Source organism: Acinonyx jubatus, chromosome X (assembly GCF_027475565.1).
Source record: "Acinonyx jubatus isolate Ajub_Pintada_27869175 chromosome X, VMU_Ajub_asm_v1.0, whole genome shotgun sequence".
In the NCBI taxonomy this organism is placed as follows: domain Eukaryota; kingdom Metazoa; phylum Chordata; class Mammalia; order Carnivora; family Felidae; genus Acinonyx; species Acinonyx jubatus.
Window position 1 is genome coordinate 112037363 of NC_069389.1, and position 26684 is coordinate 112064046.

General features: G+C 44.9%; 2 protein-coding genes across 2 annotated transcripts in view; both read right to left on the reverse strand.

Moving 5' to 3' along the window:
* The window catches only part of ATP11C (ATPase phospholipid transporting 11C), a 168896-nt gene extending 168486 nt beyond the window's left edge, over positions 1-410 (reverse strand). Inside the window, exon 1 of the mRNA XM_053201761.1 lies at positions 392-410. The gene's annotated coding sequence lies outside the window, so the exon portion shown is untranslated. The remainder of the gene's footprint in view (positions 1-391) is intronic.
* A 985-nt stretch (positions 411-1395) lies between these two features.
* On the reverse strand, positions 1396-26266 carry CXHXorf66 (chromosome X CXorf66 homolog). The gene is made up of 4 exons (XM_027054814.2): positions 25925-26266; positions 25109-25265; positions 23189-24080; positions 1396-1566 (listed from the first exon to the last, which is right to left on the reverse strand). The coding sequence occupies exons 1-4, from the start codon at positions 26010-26012 to the stop codon at positions 1396-1398; spliced, it is 1308 nt and encodes a 435-aa protein (XP_026910615.2). The 5' UTR covers positions 26013-26266.
* Positions 26267-26684: the final 418 nt, after the last annotated feature.

Below are 26684 nucleotides of genomic sequence, written 5' to 3' on the forward strand. Positions count from 1 at the left end.
GGGACCCTCCCGGGGCACCCCGCGCCTCACCTCGCCTCGGCCCCACACTATTCCCCTGCCCCGGCCCTAACTCGTCCGCGGCGCCGCTTCGCTCGCAGCCCCTCCTCGGTCCGCGGCAGCCGCTCCGCCCCGCGCTTTCGTCCCGCACCCGGGCTGGGGAACCACCGCGCAGTCCGCCGGCCCGCCCCGAGCACGCGAGGCAGCCTGGCTCCCCGCTTCGCGGCGGGGAGGAGCCGGGCTCGCAGCGAGGAGTGGGGACAGGCAGGGCACCGTGGAGACCCCGGGCGGGCGGGGCAGGGCGGGGGGGGGGGGGATTAGTTATGAAAACCGCCCCCTCCTCATCTGCAAAGGCGCGGGTCTCCCCACTACCCTCGCTTCGCTCCGCTCCCACCTACGCGGCTTTCCCTCCTCCAGTTCTTTTCTCGCGTCCTGCCTCCCCACCTAAGCCGTCTTACTTCCACTTTCTCTATGAGGTTGTAAAGTCAGGCTTTGTGTCGCTGCTGCTGCGCAGCGGGGCGGGATTTCCCTGCCACCCCCCACCCCAAGCCCCTCCCCCTGGCCCCCTCCTCGGAGCGTCTCCCAGAGCATCCTGGGAGTTGTAGTCCAACCGTGCCCCCTTTCAGCCTCGTACTGCGGGCCGGGAGCTCCCCCACTCGCCCGGACGGGGTTTGCCCAGAGGGTTGAAAGAGGAAGCGGCTAAGATCGCTGGGCGGAACCGCGGTTCTCGGCACCGGCAGGATGAGGGGGCCAGGAGCGCCCGGTAGATTGCCCCCGCGGTGAAAAACGTGAGAAGAATAAATGAGGCAAAGCCCCGAATGCTGGGAGCCTTCCCTAGGACGGAAAATCTATGCTCCAGGAAACCCTCTACACCCTCGACTCCTAGTTTAGAACTGGAATTTGTGAAACTTGAAACATTCAATATAAAATCTGAATCTAGAATTGCCACGAGACCAGGCATCCCAACCCCCACCTACCCCTCCCCCCCCTCCGTCTGCACCGCCCTTTTGGCTTGCCCCGAGGCTGATGGAGAAGAAATTTCAGATTCCTCTATGAAAGTAGAGGAAATGAGTGGAGGTTGAGAAACATTTACGGGAGCCTCCTGCCGCGCCACATTCTCCTGCCAGTGTAGAGCTGGGGACCGGGTCCAGCTACACCGCCGGCCTCCCCCGAGGTCGTGAAGGGCCTTTGCTACTGGGCACGGCCGCTTCTCCTTTTCCCCTCTGGGGTTCAGATTCATTTTAACAAATCTCCCCTGGGCATTTTCTTTGTACCAGGCACTGTGCGAGGGGCTGGGCACGGCGGCTTCTGGAAAGACCTTCCCGACAGGGCGGTCGCGATCCAGTCGGGGGATAGCGACATGGAAAACCCCCCTTAGAAAGTGATGGCTGCTAGAGGTCAGGCGCCAAGAGCTAATGCATCTGAAAGGGGGCTGGGGAAGCTTTCCCGAAGGCCTTGGAGATTGAACTGGACCTTGAAATGTGGGAAGGTTTCAGAGGAAGGGACGGAAGGAGCCCAGTGGGCAGAGTCCAGGCGGAGGGAGAGGTCGGCGAGAGGGCGCAGGACAAGCTAAGAAAAAGAACAGGCCCTGGGGGCAGACGCCCAGGATGTGTGGGTGGGGCGGCCCAAATAACACCACAACCCAAAAGGATCTTCAGAAACACCCCTTGAAGTTTAAACTTGATTCTGTGAGCAATGAGTAGCCCATCCTCCACGAAGTGCAAATGCAGGAGAATTAAGGTATGTTCCCAAACTGTCCTAATTGCCGAGAAGGAAAGCGGTATGTTTCCAATTCTTTCCTCATTATGGTGTCTTCTGTTTGTTCACGCTTGAGGCTATATCTAACGATTTTTAAGATTCATGTTAAACGTATATTAATCAGATATTAAGATATGTTATTGGCAAAGTGGATCTAAGGTTTTGCTATTTCAAAGATTTATTTTCTTTTTCTTTTAATTTTTAAAAATGTTTTATTTATTTTTGAGAGAGAGAGAGGGAGAGCATGAAAAGGGAAGGGGCAGAGAGAGAGGGAAACAATCCAAAGCAGGCTGCAGGCTCTGAGCTGTCAGCACAGGACCCCACGCGGGGCTCGAACTCAGTAACTGTGAGATCATGACCTGAGCCGATGTCAGACACTTAACAGATTGAGCCGCCCAGGCGCCCCTCAAAGATTTGTTTTCAAGTAGATTTTATTTTCTGGCAACTAATATGATTTAACTCACTAATTATATGTTGAACACCTACTACGTGGCAGGCACTGTTCTAGACACTGGAATTTGGAGGTGGAAGAGGTTATTATCATTTGTTCTGGGAATAAGTCTAGAATTCTTCTCAATAAAATACATTCTAAGCAGTGAAATAGGGAATAGAAAATGACTTTGGATGTTTGGCGATGCAAATACTTACTAGTAAGTAATAAGTAATATCTTTCTGTATACAATCTTGTTGAACAAATGGGAAAAAATGTACTTGTAGATTCAAACAGATCAACTTTTAATACAAGATTTTTCCTTTTTTAAAGTTGTCTCTACACCCAACGTGGGGTGTGAACTGACAGTGCCGAAGTCGAGAGTCACATGCTGTGCTGACTGAGCCAACCAGGTACCCCTAGATCTCTCGTTTTTTTCTTTTGTTTTTTGGGTTTTTTTTAAGTTGATCTGTTTGAGGGGCACCTGGCTGGCTCAATCGGTAGAGCTTGTGACTTGATCTCAGCATTGTGAGTTCACACCCCACGTTGGGTGTAAGAGATCACTTAAAAAAAGGGAAAAAAAATTTAAATTAGATGCAATTAGAGAACTAGACACCATTTCGTGGTATCCTCTCACACACCGTTGTGTGAGTATCATCTCACATGCCATTATTGCCATGGTGTCCAGCTTAAGAGCAAGGCATTTAGGAGCCCCCAGGATATAGCAGTATTGTGGGTCTAATTTTCATTTGTTATTGCAGTTTTGCGATCTCGGTGTCCTAGCTGTTTCATCACGGCACCTGTACTCACGAGTCCGGACTCATTCGCTTGACTGTAACAATGCAGTCAATCCACACAAATCAAAATACACTCAGCAAAACACGAAATCTATGCAAGGTAATTTTTTCCCGTATCCAAACCCAACCTGAAATTGGAGTTAGTCTCCCAGGCGCCCTTTAGAATTACTTTTCAACGTTTATTTATTTTTGGGACAGAGAGAGACAGAGCATGAACGGGGGAGGGGCAGAGAGAGAGGGAGACACAGAATCGGAAACAGGCTCCAGGCTCTGAGCCATCAGCCCAGAGCCTGACGCGGGGCTCGAACTCACGGACTGTGAGATCGTGACCTGGCTGAAGTCGGACGCTTAACCGACTGCGCCACCCAGGCGCCCCTAGAATTACTTTTCTTTGTGAGCTTCTTTAAGGCAAGAAGAAATTATTTTTCTTCTTTTCAGTAGCTCTTCACAGTTCCCAAAGAAAACCTAGGTGTCGAGGAAAGCTGTTGTCAATGACTATGAAAAGCAAACCATCAGCCAGCATTCTCATTTGGCCCACTGCATAAACAGAACTGCAAATCCGAACTTCCTCCTGCCAAAGCTGTCAGAACCCGTGGTCTAGAACACCAACCCTTGTGGTGTATCAGCTGACTGCGGAAGAAGCCCCGGTCCCCTGGCAGGAATTCTGAGGAAGCAGTCTTCTGTCCTTATTACCATCTTGACGACACAGAATGCTTATGGTCAGAAAAAGGGGAAGGGGTCTCCTTCCACCATTTCAGTTCTGCTGCCCCGTTCTATGCAAGCCCCTCCAGAAGCCCTTCTCTCTCGCTTCCCCTATTCTTTCCCACCTTTTACCTCAAGCCCTCAGAAATCTCAACATGGCAACTGGGCAGGACAGCAAGTAGGGCACAGGAGGCCTTCCACCTTTGGGGAGGAAGGGAGCACAGTGCTCCTGGGATCAGTTGGTCAGCAATTCATGGATCCAGCAGGAAGGGAATGGTGAGAAGGAGACACTTTTTCCATCTAATGCTTAAAAATGAAAAAAAAGAGAGAGAGAGAGAGAAAGAGAAGCTGTTATATCAGCATCTAAATCACCGCCATCAGCAAGTTGAAGAAATTTAACCTGTCTCTGCTGAGCTTTCAAACACACTTCATAAGGCTACCTTTGGCCCACTGGAAATTCCTCCCTTCCAAGTCTGGCCTTAACATTTATTTAAGGCAGATTTTATCCATATCGTCCTAATTGTTGGCTCTCTCCAATTCATTCTGCACACTGCAACCCCAGAAATCTTCGGAAGGCAGATCAAATCACTCCCCTACTTAATGACTTTTCAGTAGCTTCTCATCACTCTTAGCGTAAATCCCCAATCTTGCCTTAACATCACCTACAAGGCCCCGAATTCTCTGACCCCTGCCTTCTGCCCTAGCATGAAGGGGGGCCTGCTCTCCCTCTCAGTCACCAAAGTCCACCTCACTGGCCACCTTTCATCCCTGGAGTTCCCAAAGCTTCTGTTCCCCAGACAGCTTTTGCACACGCGATCATCTCCACTGGGATGCTTTCATGAACTTTGCTATTTATCTTTCAGATCTCAACTTAAATGTCACTTTGTCAGATAAAATCAGAGCTCCCTGTTTTAATGTGCCAAATAGCCCTTATTAATTACATCGAGGGCACTGACAAATGAGGTTAGTAATCGTGGAGAACAGTAGAAGTCCAAAGGGATTGTGGATGATCTCATATTGTTTTGTTTTTCAAAATGGGGAAGTAGGTGTATTCTTGTAATCATGATACCAAAGGCATACAAGCTAGAACTGACTATAAAAAAGGATGGGGTATTTTTAAAAAGTTTTTTTTTTTAATGTTTATTTGTTTTTGAGAGAGAGAGAGAGAGAGAGAGACAGCATCAGCAGGGAAGGGGCAGAGAGAGAGGGAGACACAGAATCCGAAGCAGGCTCCAGGCTCTGAGCAGTCAGCACAGAGCCCGACGCGGGGCTGGAACCCCCAAACTGTGAGATCACCACCTCAGCCAAAGTCAGACGCTTAACCAACTGAGCCACCCAGGCGCCCCAGGATGGAGTATTTTACTATAGTGGAAGAGAAGAGGCAGTCTCTAGGAACCACAGTGAATTCACTGAGATACAGTTTGGCCTTCAAGGTTCTGAGAAAATGATCTCTAATTCAGAATTCTGCATCCTCCCAAACTATACTGTGAGGATAGACAGAGAAGAGGTTAGAGACAGAGAAGAGGATATGGCATAAGAACAGTAAATCTCTATCTTCCATAATAAGAAGTCATTATATCAAAATATATCAGTATAGTTATACTATACTATTTAGAAATAAGGAGGTAAATATCAGAAGAAATAGCTAAAATAATGAAAAGTACTTGCCTCTAGGGGCATAGATTAAGAATGGAAAAGAATGGGATAAGGGACGTCTCTATTTTCTCTGTATAAGTCTTAAAACTTTTAGACTATGAGCATGCATTATTTTCATAAAAATAAAAATAAGTTTGAGGGGCTCCTAGGTGGCTCAGTCAGTTGAGCATCCCACTCTTGATTTAAGCTCAGGTCATGATCCCAGGGTCGTGGGATTGGGCTCTGCACTAAGCATGGAACCTGCTTGGGATCCTCTCTCTCTCTGTCTCTCTCTGTCTCTGTCTGTCTCTCTCTCTCTGCCCCTCTCCCCCGCTCACGTGCTCTCACTCTAAAATTAAAAAAAAAAAAGTTTGAAAATACAAATAGCATTTGGACATGCAGACAAGAAGTAAGAGAACATTCTAACCAAGATAAATGGCAAAGATGTGGAGGTAAAAATATTCCAGTAAATTGTAAGCGGACCTGCCTACAGGAGCAATGGATCCAGGTTGAGGAGTAGTAGATGATATAAAATGTAAACGTCTCTTCTCAGGAAGGCACTAGAATGTACATTCCTTCATATGAGAAAGTAAACCAAGAAAGAGGAAGACTTGAGACCCAGAAAATGGGATAAACATAAAAGAGAGGTGAAGGGAATCCCCCATGTGATAATGAAAGAAAGTTTGAGGTAGACGGTAGACAGCTGTGTGGCACGCCTAGAAAGCAACCAGTTGTAGGACAAAGGGAAAACAAATTGGAAAGGACGGTCTTGTAAGAGGTCTAAATCTGTATCTTCCATAATGAGGATGCAATAAGTACTATCTAAACATTGAAAGATCAAGAAACGTGAGTATAAGTACTTCATATAGAAATAAGGAAGTAAAGGGGCCCCCCGGGTGGCTCAGTCGGTTGAGCGTCCGACTTCGGCCCAGGTCATGATCTCACAGCTTGTGGGTTCGAGCCCTGCATCGGGCTCTGTGCTGATGGCTCAGAGCCTGGAGCCTGCTTCGGATTCTGTGTTTCCCTCTCTCTCTGCCCTTCCCCCATTCACGCTCTGTCTCTCTCTGTCTCAAAAATAAATAAACATTAAAAAAAATTAAAAAAAAAGAAATAAGGAAGTAAATACTAGAAGAAACAGCTAAAATCATTAGAAGTGGTTGCTTTAGTAGTATAGGTTAGAAGTTGGGAGAAATGGAGTAGGGGGTCTGCTTTTTTTCTTTACAAGTCTTATTAATCTATTTAACTTTATGAATATGCATCCCTTTCAAAACATAAAAATTAATTTAATAAAAAAAGTAAAAAGCATTTTGAATGGGCAGAAAGGAAGGAGAGCATTCTAGCCAAGAGAAAGAGCAAAGATATGAAGTAGTAAGTAGACCTCCTTAGGGGAGTGTGGGTTCACACTGGGAAACAGTGAAAGATAATTTTAATAGCTATCATTTATTGAGCGCTTGCTGTGTTAAGCGCTTTATATATACATTATCTCATTTATTCTCACTAACCCCATATGGTACCACTATTATCCTCATTTTATAGGTGAAGGAACTGAGAAGTTAGGGAACTTGCCCAAAGTCACAGATAGAAAATAGCAGAGTCAAACAGATCTGCGAGATTGCACATCCATCCCCCCTTTTTAAAAAAAAGTTTATTTCCAGGGGCGCCTAGGTGGCTCAGTCGATTAAACATTTGACTTTGGCTCAGGTCATGAGCTCACGGTTCCTGAGTTCGAGCACCTGCTTTGGATTCCCCCTCTCTCTGCCCCTCCCCAGCTTGTGCTCTCTCAAAAATAAACTTAAAAAAAAAAAAAGAAGTTTGTTTATTTGTTTTTTTGAGAGAGAAGGAGGAAGTACGAGTCGGGGAAGGGCAGAGAGAGAGGATCCCAAGCAGGCTCTGCACTGTCAGCACGGAGCACGACGCGGGGCTTCACTTGGGGCTCAAACCCACCAACCGTGAGATCATGACCTGAGCCCAAGAGTTGGACGCTTAATAGATTGAGCCACCCAGGCGCCCCTGCAAATCCATACCCTTAGCCACCATATTGTGAAGGTATAATTGACATTTGATAGCTGATTTAATTTATGGGACAAAGGAGAGAGGTGAATTCAAAATGACTCTAAGGAATTAAGGCTCTGTGAGTGGGAGAGCGATGTTTATTTTAACAATTGACTACATCTGAGCAGCGTGACGCAGCTATAGTAATGAATGTGAGCGATGCGATCCCTGTCTCGGAGAGCTTGCCAGCAGTCATACATAGGAAAATCATTTGTGGGAACTTCAGTGGAGGAAATTGGGAATTCAGTGTTAGCTGCGTTGAAATAACAATAGAAGGCTCAAAAATGTCCAGTATGCATGGAGAATGTGGTATTAGAGCTTGATACGAGATGCTCTAAACCTCAAAAATCTATCCCTGGTCGAGGGAAATCAGAACTAAGAAAAGCTGTTTCGTTTAACGCTTCAGAGATCCTGCATGAGATTTCCGAGTGCACTTTCAATGGTAGCTGGGCTGGAAGCCAGATTGTAGTTTATAGGTGGAAACCGCTCATTCTCGAAGCTTGATGGTGGAAGAAGAAACAGAGATTGTACGATAGCTAGGAGGGCCATCGGGATCAGCAACTTTTTTTTTCCAAACTAGAGGAGACCTATACGTGTGTAAAAGCAGAGAGGGCAGGATTCCGTGGAAAGGAGGAGCAAAACTTTCAGAAAGGGAAGATAATTGAGGAAGCCGGGTGTGAAACCAGGGAAGAAGGGATGAGCTGGAGAACAGGAGGCTCAGGTTTGAGGGGTAAGGAGGGGCCCTTTTTCCTCTAAGGCAGGAAAGAAAGCTGAGAGGGGAGAGAGCGAATCGAATGGTTTTCGGGGAAGACGATGCACGGAAGTGAGCAGTCCGTTTTTGAGCGGGGCTTCGTTTTTGTGACAAAGGTCAGTTGGGAAAGGAGATGGAACTTCCGACCAAATCAAAGAATAGAATTTGAAGTTCAGATCGGAAGATTAACAAGGCTTTTGGGGGCCCGACAGTCGTATTTCAGGGCTTTCTACTGTTGAAAATTATTGCAGATTGCCCCATCCTTCAGTCTTCCTGACCAATGAATTCACATTTTATCTCACCCAGGCTAACATTTAGGTACTAAGACTTAGGCAGGATGCCATCAAAATCCATTCAAAATGGCTCTCTTCCCAGCAGGGACAGTGATGCAAACTCCCCTTAGCAATCAAATCCAACCTTGAATTAATTAATATCTCTGTTGGCGTCTGTTTTAAGTCATATAGTTCTCACTGGCTCACTTTCTAGCATTTTAAGTTTCACTTGGCACTCTTCGGCAAGTATTCGTCTGTCCCGCTTGGAAAAGTATTTGCCATTTTGGTTTCACTTAATTCTTGTCCCAGGATGTAATCATGATAAGCCAACACGCACAAAACACCTAACGGACACCAGAGCTTCTTGAGGGCAGGACCAGGCCTTATTTATCTGTATCCCTATTGCCCAGGGAAGAACATGACACGTTGTGGAAGCTCGAGAAATACTGACAAAGGAATGATCATCTCTGTGCCGTTATGGGGAGAGCCCAAAACCGGGACCCAGGAGACGTCCGTTCTGACTGTTATCTAAAGTTCCCCTTGGACCCATCACATACATTCTCTGGACCTTATTTTCTCCATGGGAAGACGAGGGGACTAGATAATTTATGAAATTACTTCTGACTTACGAATTTTACATGCCATTTTTAAGCAGATAAAATTTCAGGTTTCCAAGGGGGGATATTTGGACTGCTGTTTGAAACTTGTTCTAAGTCCCTGGCTAAGCCATTGGTCACTGCCTGTGACCCAGAGTAGACCTGCACTTCGGGTCATTCCTCCTAGACAGGCCAGACAATCAGATGTGCTACCCAAAGCCCTGTCCCTTGCCTAGTATCTTTTCGGGGTCTCCCCTGGTGGGGTTGTAGTGCTGCAGTCAGCAACTTTCCCATGGTGCCAAGTCTTAACTAGGCCCAGTTATGTGTAAACCACGCTCATGTATTTCTTTTTTATCTTAAGTCATTTGGTCATAGGTGACCAACCACGAGGCCACAGGTGTGGATTGAGGAAGGGGCAGCAGTGTGGCAGGAGGAGGTGCCGTGGGAGACTGGGCCACCTGTGCATGAGACTAACATATGCCTTCAGGGCCTGCTCAGACTCTGTCACCAGCCAGACCCCAAGACCTGACCCCTATGACCTTCGTTCCGTATTTTTCCTTCAGCTCCTCTTTCCAGCTTATCTCTTTTTTTTTAAGTTTTTTAGTATTTATTTTTGAGAGAGAGAGAGAGAGAGAGAGAGAGAGAGAGAGAGAGAGAGAGAACAAGCAGGGGAGGGGCAGGGAGAGAGGAAGACAGAATCCGAGGAGGCTCCAGGCCTGAGCTGTCAGCACAGAGCCCGATGCGGGGCTTGAACCCACGAAGTGCGAGATCATGACCTGAGCTGAAGTCGGACGCTTAACCGACTGAGCCACCCAGGCGCCCTTCCAGCTTACCTCTTAACAGCAGACCTGAAGGGCATAGCATCCTGTGATGGAAACCAAAACTACCCCTCAAGCAATAGCAGCTGCCCAAAGAGTTCCGGCCAGCTCAGAACACCCAGACCAGTTTGAACTTAAGCCCCAACTCGCACCTGCACAGATGGACCATGGAGTGACTGGCGGTTATCTTGACGTCGTTATTCTACTAAAAATCTCTGCGCAAGGAGGAGCGGAAGCTCCATTTACATAACATACGATGTATGTATAAGCATGCTTCCTTCAGGCGCATGCGCAACCTTATGCCCGCCTCTACCTCCAATGACAAGGCTCCCGCTCTAAATATTCATCCTAGGGGGCATCTGGGTGGCTCAGTCGGTTCAGCGTCTGACTCTTGGGTTTGGCTCGGGTCATGATCTCATAGCTCATGGGTTCGAGCCCCGTGTCAGGCTGTGTGCTGACAGCTCGGAGCCTGGAGCCTGCTTCGGATTCTGTGTCTCCCTCTCTCTTTGCCCCTCCCCTGCTCACACTGTCTCTCTCTCAAAAATAAATAAACATTAAAGAAAATTCATCCTAGCACTAAATAAAAGGAACCCATTCACCCTTGCTCAGGGAGTCACGGCTGTGGAAATTATTCCCTGTGATCTCCTTATTTGCTGCAAATGAAGTTTCCCTTGTGTTGCCACTCTACCTGGTGTAGTTTCTGTCTGTGACTCACCAAGGAGCAAATTTACATTAGTCGGGTTCCAGCTCTGTCCCACATACACACCTTCCCCAAGTCCTTCCCACTTATACACACACCTTCCATAAGAGGATGGAATTAGTTCTCAGCACACCAGACTTCATGGGCAGGAGAACTTTATCCTCACCTAGTCGGGCATTTTAGTCTCCCCCAGAAAACTAACTGCAAATCAGGATATTGCTCTCAAAAGGAGGGCTCCTGGCAAAATAGGAAAGCAATGGAGGTGAGCAAGACAGACATCCCGACAGGTGTCTCCTAGACCTTCTCAAACTCCCCTGCCCCTCATTTCCCCACTGCCTTTGCCGAGCCCCTGCCAAATTGTTAGATTGAAGAGGTTTATCTCATTCCCCTAGTCAGAAGGGAGGATTGCAGAAGACGACTAGAGGAATGAGATAAACCTCTTCAATCTAAGAATTTGGAGACTTTTCAAAGTATTTAGGTGTTTATAAACAACCACGGGAAGTGAGCAATGCTGAACCAAAGCAATGAGTCTATGGTGATGGGATTTCATTACCAGTAGATAAGCTATTTGGGCGTGTAGTGAGGTCTCACTCACTCTCTGCCTTTCAGATCACACCTTGTGACCGCCAGCTACTCTGCACAGTACCCTCTGCTTTATAGCTGCGGGGAGAGCTAAGTGTTCTCTCCGCCCCAATCGACCTGCCTTTCGATATTCAGTACCTCATTCTTCCTCCACCCTCCTTGTACGACACTACCATACCTGTGGTTTATGAGAATCTTCCTAATTGATCCCGGGTTGAACGGAGAATACCCAACGATTAAAAAAAAAAAAAAAAGACTAAACCCACCAAATAAATTAAGTACTTACGCTGTCCATTTCATTAACATTCAGATAAAGCTGCTTCCTTCCCTATGTGTGGACACACACAAAGAGGATCCGGAATCACCAGGCAACCAGATGGAATATGGACTTCAAATAAAGAATGGTCTCGTCATTCTTCACAAGAAGTTAATTAGCTCCTCCCCTACAGAACACTTCTTAGACTGTGACTGGTAATGTCTCAACTCCTGCTCGGCTATAAAGTCGTAATTAATAATCAGTCTATTTCTCTGGTAACTGTCATTTCACGACTATTGGCAGATCTCTTATCATTAATGACTGCTTTACCCTCCCATGGGGCAGGCATAGTTCCCAACCCTCGGGCTTCCATAGGAAGTTTCAGCCCGATCTAAGCACCATGAGGTGCCATCAGATGCACTCCCCTCCCCATCCCAACATGATTATCCAGTGAAATTCGGTTCGAGGAATAGAAACACTGCAAAAGGGTTGGTAGGCCAATGGACCAAATGTTGGTGTATATTTTGTCAGGCAACGGTTTTTCTTTTTAGGCACTCACTAGATCATGATCTCCTTTGGGCTGCTCCTCTCTTTGGGCTCAGTCTACCACAAGTTTGGTATCCCGTAAAGTACAGGACTCTTGATAGCTGCCCTGTTTCACTCCAATTTAGGGATGGTGCTTCCTGGATGGTGCATTTGTAATACGTACAGAGTCCCCGACATCAGCAATTTTGTATTTGACAGAGCGATATGAGATTACTTCACTTTTTGGCAGTCTGGAAAGTGCTATATTTGTCCATGAGTCCCTTTTCTGCTTCCACGCTGACCTCAGTTCTTGAGTTGCGCCAAGGAGGAATTCAGAGCCAAACTCTCCAGTAAGCAAGAGTTTGACAGCAGTGAAAGAGCAAGTTCACTTTTGAGATAGGAGAGTGAGCAGGCCCAGGGGCGGCGACTGCAGGGGAAGGTGGGGAGGCGGTCAGGGAAGTCTTTTCTTTTTATGTTTGCGTAGGTTGTGGGTCATAAATAGAGTGGTCTCTGACTGAGGTTGCTTCCAATCATCTAAAGGACTCCGCCTACTGGTTGGGGAGGGGGAGTTTTTGGCCCTATATGGTCCTTGTCCGAACTGCCATGGCAGCCATGGGGGGTGTGGGAGCGGTGAGGAGAGAGGGGTGTCAAAACTTCAATGTCAATGTATTATAATGAAGCTCTGTAGGTTACTGTAGGGTGGTGGTTATAGAGAACAACACATTCCTATCCCGGAGGTCTTTCCCTGCTGTTTGGAAATTGGTTTCCTCTCCCCCACCTTTTTAAAAAGTTTTATTTTTGAGAGAGAGAGAGAGAGAGAGAGAGAGAGAGAGAGAGAATGTGAGTGGGGGAAGGGCCAGAGAGAGGGAGACACAGAATCCAAAGCAAGCTCCAGGCTCTGAGCTGTCAGCACAGAGCCCCACATGGGGCTCGAACTCACAAACTGCAGAGATCGTGACCTGAGCTGAAGTCGGACGCTTAACCGACTGAGCCTCCCAGGCGCCCTGGTTTCCTCCCTTTTTATCAGTCAGAAAGCATTTGTTCTCTGCTCGTATCTAACTGCCCACTCTATCATATTAATATTTGTTTTTATTATCAATTATTATTATTTACTTGGAAAAATCAGTATCTTCTTTGGTTTAAACCAAAGCTGTCTCGGGAATATATGGTAGTTTCCCTAATCGGCTTTTGTTCTTGGCCCAGATCATAAACAATATTCATGATGTCGAATGTACAGAGAATTTATTTATAGCCTTGACATACTTTTCCATGAACTGTTTAAATATCAACATAGTTCAAACGAAGCCTGCCAGGGAAATAAATGATTTATATTCATTTCTGTTGGTGACCTTCCATAGAAAGAAATTAAGAATTGTGTAACTATAAAGAACAGATAGAAACAGTCAAAAGTTCAACAAACTGCTGTGATTATGGGTGATAGAATTACATATATTTTGAGTTTTTCTGTGCGCCTTATATTTCCTTAATGTAGTTACACCATGACCTTTGGCATATTTTAAAGGAAGACGCATGCTTATTTCCATTTCTTCCTCAATCGCAGGGATGGCAAATCTATGGCACATATGTTGCCACTCCCCACTTCCAAGTTCATAGCAGACGGTGCTAGTCAATCTTGGCACTCTTTGTCACTGAATTTGGAAGCAATCCCATAATCTTTTGCAATCCAGCCCTCTACACAGCTATGTGAATAGCTCAGCGATCACCCGAGATGGAAGTCATTTGCCATTCTGGTTCTAACCTTAAGCGTTCTCACCACGTCTTAGTCGAGGATCAGTGGTGACAAGGAGTCGCTACTCATTCAAACCAGTATAAGAAAGGGGAACTTATTATAAGAATACAACAGACAATTGGGCATGCAAGCTGGTGCAGCCTCTCTGGAAAACATTATGGAGGTTCCTCAAAAAACTAAAAATGGAACTACCCTACGACCCAGCAATTGCCCTACTAGGCATTTATCCATGGCATACAGGTGTGCTCTTTCAAAGGGACACATGCACCCGCATGTTTATAGCAGCACTGTCCACAATAGCCAAAGTATGGAAAGAGCCCAAATGTCCATCGATGGATGAATGGATAAAGAAGGTGTGGTATATATATACAATGGAGTATTAGTCGGCAATCAAAAAGAATGAAATCTTGCCATTTGCAACTACGTGGATGGACCTGGAGGGTATTATGCTAAGCGAAGTTAGTCCGTCAGAGAAAGACAAAAATCATATGACTTCACTCATAGGAGGACTTTAAGAGACAAAACAGATGAACAGAAGGGAAGGGAAGCAAAAATAATATAAAAACAGGGAGGGGGACAAAACAGAAGAGACTCACAAATATGGAGAACAAACTGAGGGTTCCTGGAGGGGTTGTGGGGGGGGGGGTGGGCTAAATGGGGAAGGGGCACGAAGGAATCTACTCCTGAAATCATTGTTGCACTATTTGCTAACTAATTAGGGTGTAAATTGTTAAAAAGTTTAAAAAAAAATTTAAAAAAAAGAAACTAAAGGAAAATCGAAGTTACCACGTTCAGAAAACAGTCTTGCATTCATAATAAAACTTTATCAGTCAAAAAGAAATACAACAGACAATATCACAAATGTTTGGGCTATGAAGCACAGCCAGGCAATAGTGTAATTAAGACTGGAATTGGCAGAAACAGGTTGCTTGCTTTTTCCCTCAGTGACCACATAGTGTCTGTCTCTGTTCTACGCTTGTGTCTCTCTTTTGACTGTCATCTACTTTCCACCTAACATGCCTTCCCAGCCCTACTCTACATGTTATTTAATTCAAGCATCCATATAGTTCTCTCACTAGAGTCTCTGTGTCTCTTATTGGAAATTCTCAAGAAACAAAATCTGATGGCCCAGGGGAGTAGAATCACACAGTAGGAAGGGCTGTCCCTCTCAGAGCTATGAATACGCCAGGTTAAACCTGAAGAGGCTGGCTAGCAGATTATCTACTCTGCTCACGTATGTTCTTCTCTTTATCCTCCTTGAGTAGAATTGCCAGATGCAATAGAGGATGCCCAATTAAATTTGAATTTCCCATAAATTATGAATATTCTTTGACAGATGCATCCAAAAAAATTGTTCATTGTTTATATGAAATTCCACTTGACTGGGCATCGTATATTTTTATTTGCTACTTCTGGTGACCCTATCCCCCCTGAGTCTTCCTTTGGACTCACCCCTTGAGCTGGTCCAGTGATATTTTTTTCTAGTAAGTCAATAGCTGTTACCCTTACAGTGTGGGTAAAAATCCTACACTAAAATATCTCGATTAGAGATTCAGTGTAGCCACAGAAGTAGTGCAAGTTTAGAATATTGCATGTTTCACTATTATTGGATCTATTTTTGAAGGCTTGCTATTTTCTTTCAGGCTGACTTTGTATAGTTTTTTTGGGGGGTGGGGCTATCTCATTCACAGGATAAAGGTGTTTGGAGATAGAGTCTGACTGATGTTATGTCTGTGTGCCTCACTCAACAGTGTTCGGAGCACCACGAATATATAGCAAATGTCACAATTTCAAAAAAAAATAACTTTCCTGTAAGAGTTTCTTTTTTTTTCTTAAGTTTATTTATTTATTTCGAGAGGGAGAGAAAATGAGCAGAGTTGGGGCAGAGAGAGAGAGAGGGAGAGATAGAATCCCGAGGTTCCGTGCAGTCAGCACGGAGCCCGACCAGGGGCTTGATGTCACGAGCCTCAAGATCATGACCTGAGCTGAAATCCAGAGTGGGACGCTTACCTGACCCACCCTGGCGCCCCTCCTGTAAGAGTTTCTTAAAAGAAGTTGAAGTGGTATTGACCAGGGCTTGCGGCTCTTGGGGAGGATTTGTTTAGGGTTTTCAGCCCTACTCATTCCTCTTCAGTAACCAAATCGAAAACAACGTACTGACTACAGAGGACTGATTTATTTGTCAGTGGCTGGCCAAGACCCAGTAACCCAACAGAGTGCTCTTTCGAGATCGATTGTAGATGCCACTGTTACCCTTTCCACTTCAAAACGGAGCCCCCAACTTTCCACTGGAATTGTAATCTTGGGGCCAGCCTGCCTATTCATGTATGGAGAGAGTGTGTACTTGTGTCACGTACCCAGTCACAGGTTATGCAGATAGCATGGCAAAGACGGGTCACCCTTCAAGGGAGCGACCTTATCTACTAGGTATGAGCGACCTAATGCGTGTTAAACTCTTTACAGTCAGATTAGCCACTCCTCTTCCTGGGGAGGAAGGAGTCAGCGCAAATGATGGGGTGTAAAAGACCCTCTTTCCCTAGCACCCCCTCATCGTTGTCTATTATTTGATCTTGACTATTTTTTAGGCAGTAGCAATCTTCACCAAGTATATTAGTTTCCTAGGCTGCCATAGCAAAGTACCACAAACTGGGGGGCTGAAACAACGGATATTTATTATCTTACAGTTCTGGAGGCTACACGTCCGAGAATCAAGGTATCAGTAAGGTCATGCCCCACCCCCTGAAGGCGCTAGGGAAGGATCTTGTCCAGTCCTCTCTCCCAGCTTCTGGTAGTTTCTTGGCTTATAGGGGCCTGACTCCAAACTTCACATGGCATTCTCTCTGTTTGTACGTCTGGGTCCAACTTTCCCCATTTTTTAATAATACAAGTAATATTGGACTCTACTATGCTGTGACCTCATCTTTAATTATACCTGCAATGACCTGATTTCCAAATCAAGCCACATTCCGAGGTACTGGGGGCTCACCATATAGATTTGGTGGAGAGGCACGATTCAACCTGTAAAGGAAGGTATTCCATCATTCATAAACTGCGTATCTCTTGCAACATCTCCTGGATTTGTTTCTCCTCTTTTCTGAGTACTTCTTGCAGAATGTTTCACTGTGGATGTCTGTGTGGTAGACCGGCTGAGGCCTTACATGTCTGAATAAAACTTGATCCATATTACCTGCGGTAGTACAACGGAGGGATACAACAAAACGTGAGTTTTAGAAAAGGAAACTAAGGGGGCGCCTGGGTGGCTCGGTCGGTTAAGCATCCGACTCTTGGTTTCGGCTCAGGTCATGATCTCACGGTTCAGTCCATGAGTTTGGGCCCCCCCACCGCCCCGTCGGGCTCCCTGCTGTCTGAGCAGAGCCTGCTTCAGATCTTCTGTGCCCCTCTGCCTGCCCTTCCCCCACTTCCACGCATGTACATGCTCTCTCTCAAAAATAAAGAAAAACATCAAAAAAAAAAATGTGTTCATAAACACCAAGGAAAAAAAGAAAAGGAAACTAACAACATGTGGCATATATGCGGGACCCCTGGGATGCCATGGTCACACAAAAATGCTTTTTCCATCCCGTTCGGCCTCAAGTACCTACTCAATGAATAGGGGAGATGTTCTTTGGAAAATTGGCTACAACATAAAAGCAGCTTAAAGCTCTAGAGTAACCTAAAACTCTATTTTAGACATGTAGAGTTTAGGGCATGGTAACAGGAAATGAAACAAGAAAAGTGGGTTGAATTGGAGAGTGGTAGTCCAGACTGGTTTGCGGACTGTCTACCACTCTAGCAATTGTCATATGGGTCCTGAAACAGCTTACCCCCCATCACTTCAATATTTTTAGTGGGTATGTAATGTGTTCTCATTATGTCCTATAGTAACCTCGAGAGATCAGCACAGAAAGCTTTATTTCCAACAAGTTCGCTCTGTCAGTGCTGTTCTTTCAATGAAACTAAGGTCTATTAAAGAGACTTGTTCACGACAGAGATATATTCCTGTTGCCAACAAGTGTCACTTTCAGAAGCTGACTGCCCTAATTGCGAATAATCTATAATATCCACCATTGGTTTTGTAGTACATTAGAATTTTCTTTAACTTTGCCGTGACTGCCTTTCTACTTCTCTAGACTAACATGTAGAAATGAAAGGTGAGAAGCTCAGTCACATTCTTGTGTTCCAGTTTGTAGCCAAGCAATCAAGGAATTTGACGTTGATTTTCTTATTTTACTTATCTATTTTTTAAGAGTTAAATTTTTTTTTTTTTTACATAATCTCCATATCCAACGTGGGGCTGGAACTCACAACCCTGAGATCAAAAGTCGCATGCTCTACTGGCTGAGCCAGCCAGGCGTCCCTGGATTTTCTTATTTTTGCAAAATGGCAGAGAAAGTCTAGATATGATAGATACAATCCACTCTTAATATTTCCAGGACTTTCCAGCCATTCGTTATCATAGGCCTTCGTTTCTTCTTTTACTCTTTACAGTTACCCGTCTTTGGTCATTTCAATAAGATATTGAAAACTAGGGGGGCACCTGGGTGGCACAGTCTATTAAGCATCTCACTCTTGGGGCACCTGGGTGGCTCAGTCAGTTAAGCGTCCGACTTCACGTCAGGCCATGATCTCACTGTTCTTTGGTTCGAGCCCCACCTTGGGCTCTGTGCTGATAGCTCAGCGCCTGGAACCTGCTTCGGATTCTGTGTCTCCCTCCCTCTCTGCCCCTCCCCTGCTCGCACTCTGTCTCTGTCTCTCTCTCTCAAAAATAAATAAACATTAAAAAAATCTTTTAAGCATCTGACTCTTGATTTTGGCTCTGGTCATGATCTCATGGTTTGTGGGCTCGAGCCCCATGTTGGGCTCTGTGCTGACTGAGTGGCTCCTGCTTGGTATTCTCTTTCTCCCTCTCTCTCCCCTTCCCTGCTCTCTCTCACTCTCTCTCAAAATAAATGAATAAACATTGAAAAAAATATATTAAAAAATAGGGGCACCTGGGTAGCTCAGTCGGTTGAGCATCTGACTCTTGATTTTGGCTCGGGTCATGATCTCATGGTTTGTGGGATCGAGCCCCATGTCTGGCTCTGTGCTGGCAGCCTGGAGCCGACTTGGGAATCTCTCTCTCTCGGCCCCTCTCCAACTCGTATTTGTGCGTGCCCTCTCTCTCAAAGTAAATAAAACAAACTTTTAAAAAATAGTGTATGTTACTGGGAAAGTAGGTGACTAAGGGAAGGGCTTGATGATGGAGGATATACATGAATTTTTTTCATTTTCAGCAAATTTCTACTGTTCAGAGAAAAATGGCTATATTGTGTCTATATTTTATTTTTTTAAGTAAAATACTTAATATATAACATTTATGGCAATTTATTTTTTCTCCTGCAGCCGTCTTTGCAGCGTGTTATTTTGATTCAGGCACATGGGATTATTCTAAACAAGGAGAGCTATCTGAAAGTTCTTAGACGTAAGTTATAATTAGCCCTTGCTTATTTCAAAAATGGCCCTTTCCATGCACGGTATAAATAATTGCAAAACTAATTAATCATGCTTAACCCTTGTTTTCTAAGGTCGCAGCAGCACCGGGATAATTGAGGGTTGTATATGAGTTACCATTAAGGAGAGACTTGGCCAAACCTCCAACGTAGCTTTTTCTGACTTCTAGTTTCCTTCTTTTGCTGCTTTTAATTTTTAGGGATTGCACACAGTATGGCAGGGACTGTAGGATTTGGGGAATCGATCAAGCTGAAGACTTTTACTAAGTCCCTGCTTAACACCACCATAAACATCCCCCCTGTGTGTCACTTCTTTGTGGCCGCTTAAAAGATCTGTGACCCCCAGCCCCGCTCAGCTGGCCTCCCACCTCTGGTAAAAAGTGGTCTTTTGCTGAAGGAGCATTTCTTCAGCTCTTCCCAGCTCCTCCTCCCCACAGGAGGGTAGAAGAGAGGATCTCTAAGCATCCTTTCAGCTCCATGATGGTACAGTTCCATGTAGAAAATATATGTGAGAAATGTTGGAAATCTGACCTTTTCACACCTTTTTTTTTAACTGATGGGTTTTGCTTCGTTTTAAGTTTTTAAAAGTTTTTATTTATTTATGTTTGAGAGAGAGACAGAGTAGGGGAGGGGCAGAGAGAGAGGGACAGAGAGAGAGAATCCCAAGCGGGCTCTGCAGGCGGAACTCGAACTCAGGAACCGTGAGACCCACGACCGGAGCCGAAACCAGGAGTCAGCTGCTTAACCTACTGAGCCACCCAGGCGCCCCAGTGATGGGTTTTTAGGAAGAGCTTTACTAAAGAGAAGGAGCAAAATATGATTCATTTCAGTCCCATAGCCAGGAGTGAGGTAGGAGGTTTGGAGATGAGTGTAAGGAAGGTGGATTCAACAGAAAGAGAACGGGGATGGTCTGAGAGCGAGGGGCCGTGCTTGAAACTGGCTTCACGGTTTCTTCTGGAGAACGGAAATGCAAGGGAGCCGCGAGCCCACCGAGCACACGCTCCTGACTTGCTGAACAGAGGAAAAGGAAAAAGAGTGAGAGAGAAGGAAGGAGTAAGGTGCCAGGAGAGATGAGGCAAGGCTGCAGGAAAGGCAGGAAATAGAAATTTGGGACTCTCTTACTTAAACCAAGACATTTCCAAGAAGTGCTAAAGACTATCTCTTGTACTGATAGGACTTAGTTCTTTTATTTTTTAAAGATTTTTAAAATGTTTTTTATTTATTTTGAGAGAGAGAGAGAGAGAGAGAGAGAGAGCGAGAGAGCGGCAGAGAGAGGGAGGGAGAGAATCCCAAGCAGGCTCCGTGCTGTCAGCACAGAGCCCAATGGGTGGCTCAATCTCACAAACCTTGAGACCATGATCTGACCAAGAGTCTGACACTTAACTGACTGAGCCACCCAGCACCCCAGGACTTCATTATTTTAATTATTAGCTTGGGCAAGTTTCCACTGGTAAATTTTTTTATTTTTTATTTTTTGGCTAAAGTTCTTCTCTGACTCATGGTCCGTGTATATATATATATATATATATATATATATATATATATATATATTTTTTTTTTTTTAATGTTTATTTACTTTTGAGACAGAGACAGAGCATGAATGGGGAAGGGTCAGAGAGAGAAGGAGACACAGAATCCGAAACAGGCTCCGGGCTCTGAGCTGTCAGCACAGAGCCCGACGCGGGGCTTGAACCCACGGACCGCGAGATCATGACCTGAGCCGAAGTCGGATGCTCAACCGACTGAGCCACCCAGGCGCCCCTCATGGTCCATATTTTTATCACTTATTCTATACTGGCTTTATGTGTGAAGCCCCCATTAATGCATTAGGCTATTATATATTGAATGAGCTTCAAATATTCTCCAGATTCCTACTCTATAATTAAGTGTGGTTGAGAAAGGAACATCGATAGTCATGCAGATAACTTGTTCTTAAGATGTCATTATCATTGGTTGTCACTGGCAGTTAGTCATTTTAATTAGATATTAATATTCAGAGCTTTTAAAGTATTACAAATCTCTAGTCTTCTAAATGAGACAGGGAATAGAGCTTAGATTGGTTTTGCCTAGTAAGGCATTGGTTGAATTTAAACTGAAAGCCATACAATTTCAACTTTTACTGTTTTCTAGGCTACTAACAGCTCAGATTAACTCTAAAATCGTTGTACAGTATGAAGCCAAATTAGCCAGTAAAATTTTAATTTCAGTCTTAGATGCTGGCAAATGCTGATGAACATGATCTGAACAAAGCAGCCATAAAAAAAAATTAGGAGATAGATGAGGAAATTTGAATACTGTCTAGACAATTGTCATTAAGGAATTATTGTTAATTTTTTGGTAAGACAAAGGTATTGGGGGCATATATATTTTTAAAAATAATCTCTATGCCTGATGTGGGGCTCAAACTCACAACCCCAAGATGAAGAGTATCATGCTCTGGGTGCCTGGGTGGCTGAGTTGGTTGAGGGTCCGACTTTTGATTTGGGCTCAGGTCATGATCTCATGGTTTGTGGGGGCCTGCCCCAAGTCGGGCTTTGGGCTGACATCGCAGAGTCAGCTTGGGATTCTCTCCCTCTCTCTCTCTCTCTCTCTGCCCTGCCCCCCTGCCCCCAGCTTGTGCACACATGTGCTCTCTCTCAAAATAATGGTTAAAATTTTTTTTTGAAAGAGAAACTGTAAAGAGTTAGGATTTTTGTGGGTTAGAAAAGCCTAGTCTTCTAAATTTACACATACAAGTTACAGTTACTATTCAAATTTTAAACTATTTACTACGAAAAACAGTTCAAACATATACAAAAGTGGATAGAGCAGGTAGTGTAAAGAACGCCCACATAAGTAGTGTTCAGATTCAACAATTATCATTACATGGCCATCTTATTTCATTTTATATTCTTATCCATTCCCCTTCCCATGTATCTAAAAGATGACTTTCAAAATACATGCACGCAGGGACACCTTATGGCTCTGTCAGAGGAGCCTATCACTTTTTTTTTTTAACGTTTATTTTGAGGCCGAGAGAGAGCCTGACGTGGGGCTCGAACTCAGGAACCGTGAGATCATGACCTGAGCGGAAATCAAGAGCTTAACCAACCGAGCCTCCCAGGGGCCCCCGGAGTTTGTCTTTTAAAAAAGGGTAATGCCAGTAGGAAATCAAGTCTGTAGCTGCCACGGCGTTTTTTACTTATTTATTTTTATGTATTTTCTTTTGGTTACTGTGACCTGATTTTGTTGAATTCAACATTTTCCTTTAAATTGAAGAGTCATTGACATACAGCATTGTATTAGTGTCGGCTGTACAACATACTGCTCCCATATTTACATCCATTAGGAAATGGCCACCCCAATAAGACAGTGGTATTAGAACTTGTATGTATTTATGTATGTATGTATGTATGTATGTATTTTTCTGTCAGATTTTTCGTTTTTTTTTTTTTTTTTTAATTAACTGATTGCTTTATTTTTTAATTTCCCTCCAAGTTAGTTAGCATCTAGTGCAACAATGATTTCAGGGGTAGATTCCTTAATGCCGCCCCTTCCCCATTTAGCCCATCGCCCCTCCCACAGCCCCTCCAGGAACCCTCTGTTTGTTCTCCATGTTTGTGAGTCTCTTCTGTTTGGTCCCCCTCCCTGCTTTTATATTCTTTTTGCTTCCCTTCCCTTCTGTTCATCTGTTTTGTCTCTTAAGGTCCTCCTATGAGTGAAGTCGCGTGATATTTGTATTTCTCTGATGGACTAATTTCGCTTAGCATAACACCCTCCAGTTCCATCCACGTAGTTTGCAATACCTGTCTTAGATTGGCGTGTGCCTGTATGCTCCTGGTTCCCATTCCAGTGAGCAGATCCAAGTCAGATACATCGAAAGAGCCTCATGCCTCTAAAATACAATAATAATTACAACAAAAGCATTTGTTACATCATGCGTTTATTTATCATTTTTTAAATCACTTGCTTCCCAGATGGATAGGAGTAATCTCAATGACGATTGCAAATAGATTTCCCACTATCAGTGTTTTAGAAGACAGTGAGCATGGAAGAGTTGGTGTAAGTTTGCTTCTTCACAGGTAGCTTTTCTTTTCACCGAGTCCTTATCTTGGATGCGTTCAGGGGTGGCCTCGTGTTTCATGTTGCAAATAATGGTTACCTCCCTATCACTGTCATTACTGTCATATGTCGTAGTATCACTGTAGCTCACGTTGCCACGGAATACGTGGTCTCTGTAATCTGCCTTGAGAAAGGACTGGGCGCAAGGCTTCGCTTCACTTGGACAAAGTGGGTTTTGAGCATTTCTATTCTGTGCCTCAGAAATATTACTGATCAAAGGCTCAGAACTTTGACAGACGAGACATCTTTCCTTATAGTGCCGGCAAGCCTTGATTAACTGAGGCCTCGATAACATGTCTGCGCTACGGGCACAAACTGACCCTTTGAGTTTATGATGTCTAGGGGACTTGGTTGGTTTCTGCACACTGGATCGCTTGGGTGTCGAGATGCGACTTTGCGGGTGGGGTGGACAAAGTGGCTTGGTTGGCCTGACTGCGTATTGCAGACCGGCCGGCCGGGGTGGCCTCGCTGCCTTATTTCGGTAGGATGAAGTGGCCTGACCAACTAGCTTATGGGCATGAGCTGGCTTATATGGCTTTCCCAGATTGCGTGTTCGATATGGCTTCTCCAGGTGCGATGACTTGAATTTTTTTACTGAGCACGGTGGCCTTTTCTTCCTTTGACTTGACGGCTTGTTGAACTTTTGTGTACTAGAGGACACACACAGCTTTTCTAGACTCGAGGGCCCGACGGACTTTTGTGCGCTGGATGATATGGAGGACTTTTCCGGACATGAGACACTAGATAACTTGTCTGTAGCAGACGGCAGGGATTGGTTTTCTAGACTGCATGGGCTGGATGTCTTGGATTCGCTGAATGACATTTTGGATGGTGGTGTGGACGACTTGGCTGGCACACCTTTCTTGAGCCTGGAAACATAGAAAACTTAGAATACGACAATTTAAAACAGAAGTACTATCGCTATCACAAGACACAGGCTACTATGTCAACTTAGACTTTGGTCTTTTTTTTTTTTTTGCTTCTAGTAGGAAAAGCAAACACAGGAAGAATTGGAGTGTGGTGAAAGCCGCGACTCAGGTTACAGATATGACTTCATGCTGAATGCTTTTTATTTCTGTTAAGAGTATTTCACTCTTTCATCCACAACACTTCACCACGTAGCCTGCATAGGGAAAGACACAGAGCGGTTTCCAGTCTACCGTGGGGAAGGACAGAGGGAATTTCACTTATTCTGAGAATTAAACTTGAAAACATAAAAGGCCGCAAGTTGAGCAGCAACTTCTACACAGCTGTCACAACGTGTCATAAGAAACAAATAAACTCTTTAGACCGGAGTCATTCTTTCCTGTCGTCTCTACGCCATCGCGTTACCTATCCACGCAGATTTACATTCACGACATCCCTCGAACACTACAGGGGTAGAGCACTGGCTATATGCTCGTCCTCAGTCCTGGTATTGGGAGATTTTTAGGGAACTACTATATCAGGGTCAGCCTGACCCTCCTATATGAAAGGCAGGGACTGAGATTATGAGAACAACAATGGTGAATGATGTTTCATGCCATTAGGTCCTAAAATGGTGACCGTCCAAGAGGTTTCATTGTTTTGGGAATGCAAAGACCCCACTCCCTGTCACTCCGCTTCTTCATTCTCCCTGTCTTGGTCAGATAGTCAGGCCCTCTTTTCCTAGACTCAGTTTACAATGAAATGAATAGCCTGGGGCTCAGCTGAACCCTCGATGGGACATAGCTTTACAACAGGCTAAAATTGCTAATGTACTTGAGAATATTTCAGAGCTGATATTATTGAAGTGGAGTATCCACCCACGAGATGAGCTCTTTAGAAGTCTGGGGTTCACGGGACGTAACCACAGCACCCACAAAGCCTCCGCGATGCGTACACACACGTATTCTCAGTTTAAAGGTGCAAAACTTACGTTTCTGCCTTGGGCGCGTCGTCGCTCAGACAGTTGTAATGGATGAAACAAAAACAGGTGAATACGAAAGCTATAATCATAATACCAATTGTGATAACCAGTAGACGTCTCCTGAAGCTGTCCAGTTTGGTGTCCATTGATTCGACGTGTTTGGGTCCTGTCAAAGAGATTATATCCCCAGAAAATGTGTTAGATAATCCAGTTTTCTTCCATTTGATAGCGGTTTGCCACTCAGGGTCAAAATCACACCTTTTCCGCGGTGATTTTGGTAAAGCATGGCAAGCGTTCCCCTGTCAGTTTCCTCCCTCTACCCCATCCCCAGCCACAGTCTAGAAGCCAAATCTGGGAGGCATCTCTGGCTCATCAGTACATTCCCTGGGCTATCCCTGCATCGTGGCTTGCTCACCCCATTCATTACCTAGGTTTTTGAGTGTGTGTATGTCTTGCACGTATGAATGTACTTGAGTGTTAATGCTTGTGTGTGAAGGGGTATGGTGGAGAAGGGTCGGGACAAGAAAAACTCTTGTTGAAGCCTGCTATGTGTTAAGTGCCATGCCAGACCGAGGGCAGATTGAGGGCAGGTTGAGGGCAGAGGTTGGTGGATTGGGTGGGGAAGGGGAGTGAAGGGGGACAATATGTCTGTACTCTTTCTGCTTCTGTGTTCCTTGGGTTTTTCACACAGAACTAAAACCCTCAGGTATTTTCCTGGTAACACCCAACAGACAGCAGATTTCTTAAACACGGCTAGCTTGTCTAAGTGCTCGAGTGTATAACATAATAGAGCATAATTTCTAAATTTTCAGGTTAGGCACTTACCTGTGGTAGGAGATCCATAACTTTGGTTCGTATCTAAACAACTATTTGTCCAAATAACCAAAAGCAGGACATAAATAAAAAGATTCATGTCCAGGGCTTTGTTCAAATGTTTCTTCTACCAAGGAAACTCCTGTATTTGAGACGGCTCAGCCTGCTGTAGGAGTTTATGACATCATCACCATTTGTGACATGTTCTGACAACATACTCTCACCATGGAGAAGGATAAGCTCATGTGTATAAATATTATCAAATGATTTTTAACAACTTGTTTCTCCTTCCCATCAAATAGTCTATCAAACTCAAATCAAAAAGGTTGGGGCATTATTAAAAACACAGAGGGAGGGGGGCGCCTGGGTGGCTCAGTCGGTTGAGCGGCCGACTTCGGCCCAGGTCATGATCTCACGGTCAGTGAGTTCAAGCCCCGCGTCGGGCTCTGTGCTGACAGCTCAGAGCCCGGAGCCTGTTTCAGATTCTGTGTCTCCCTCTCTCTGACCCTCCCCCGTTCATGCTCTGTCTCTCTCTGTCTCAAAAATAAATAAACGTTAAAAAAAACACACACACACAGAGGGAGGTATTTAGAGAAGAGAGTGAAAAGGGGATTTTGCCTTAGATATTGAAGAACTATTCTGACTTCTTAAATGGTAAGGAGGCCATTTGCAGCCTTGCCACAGTAGTTCTTAAAGTGTTATAGATGAGTTAAATCATCCTGGGCATAAGTCTATAGAATCGTCTTCTTAATAAAAAATGAAGATACCACCA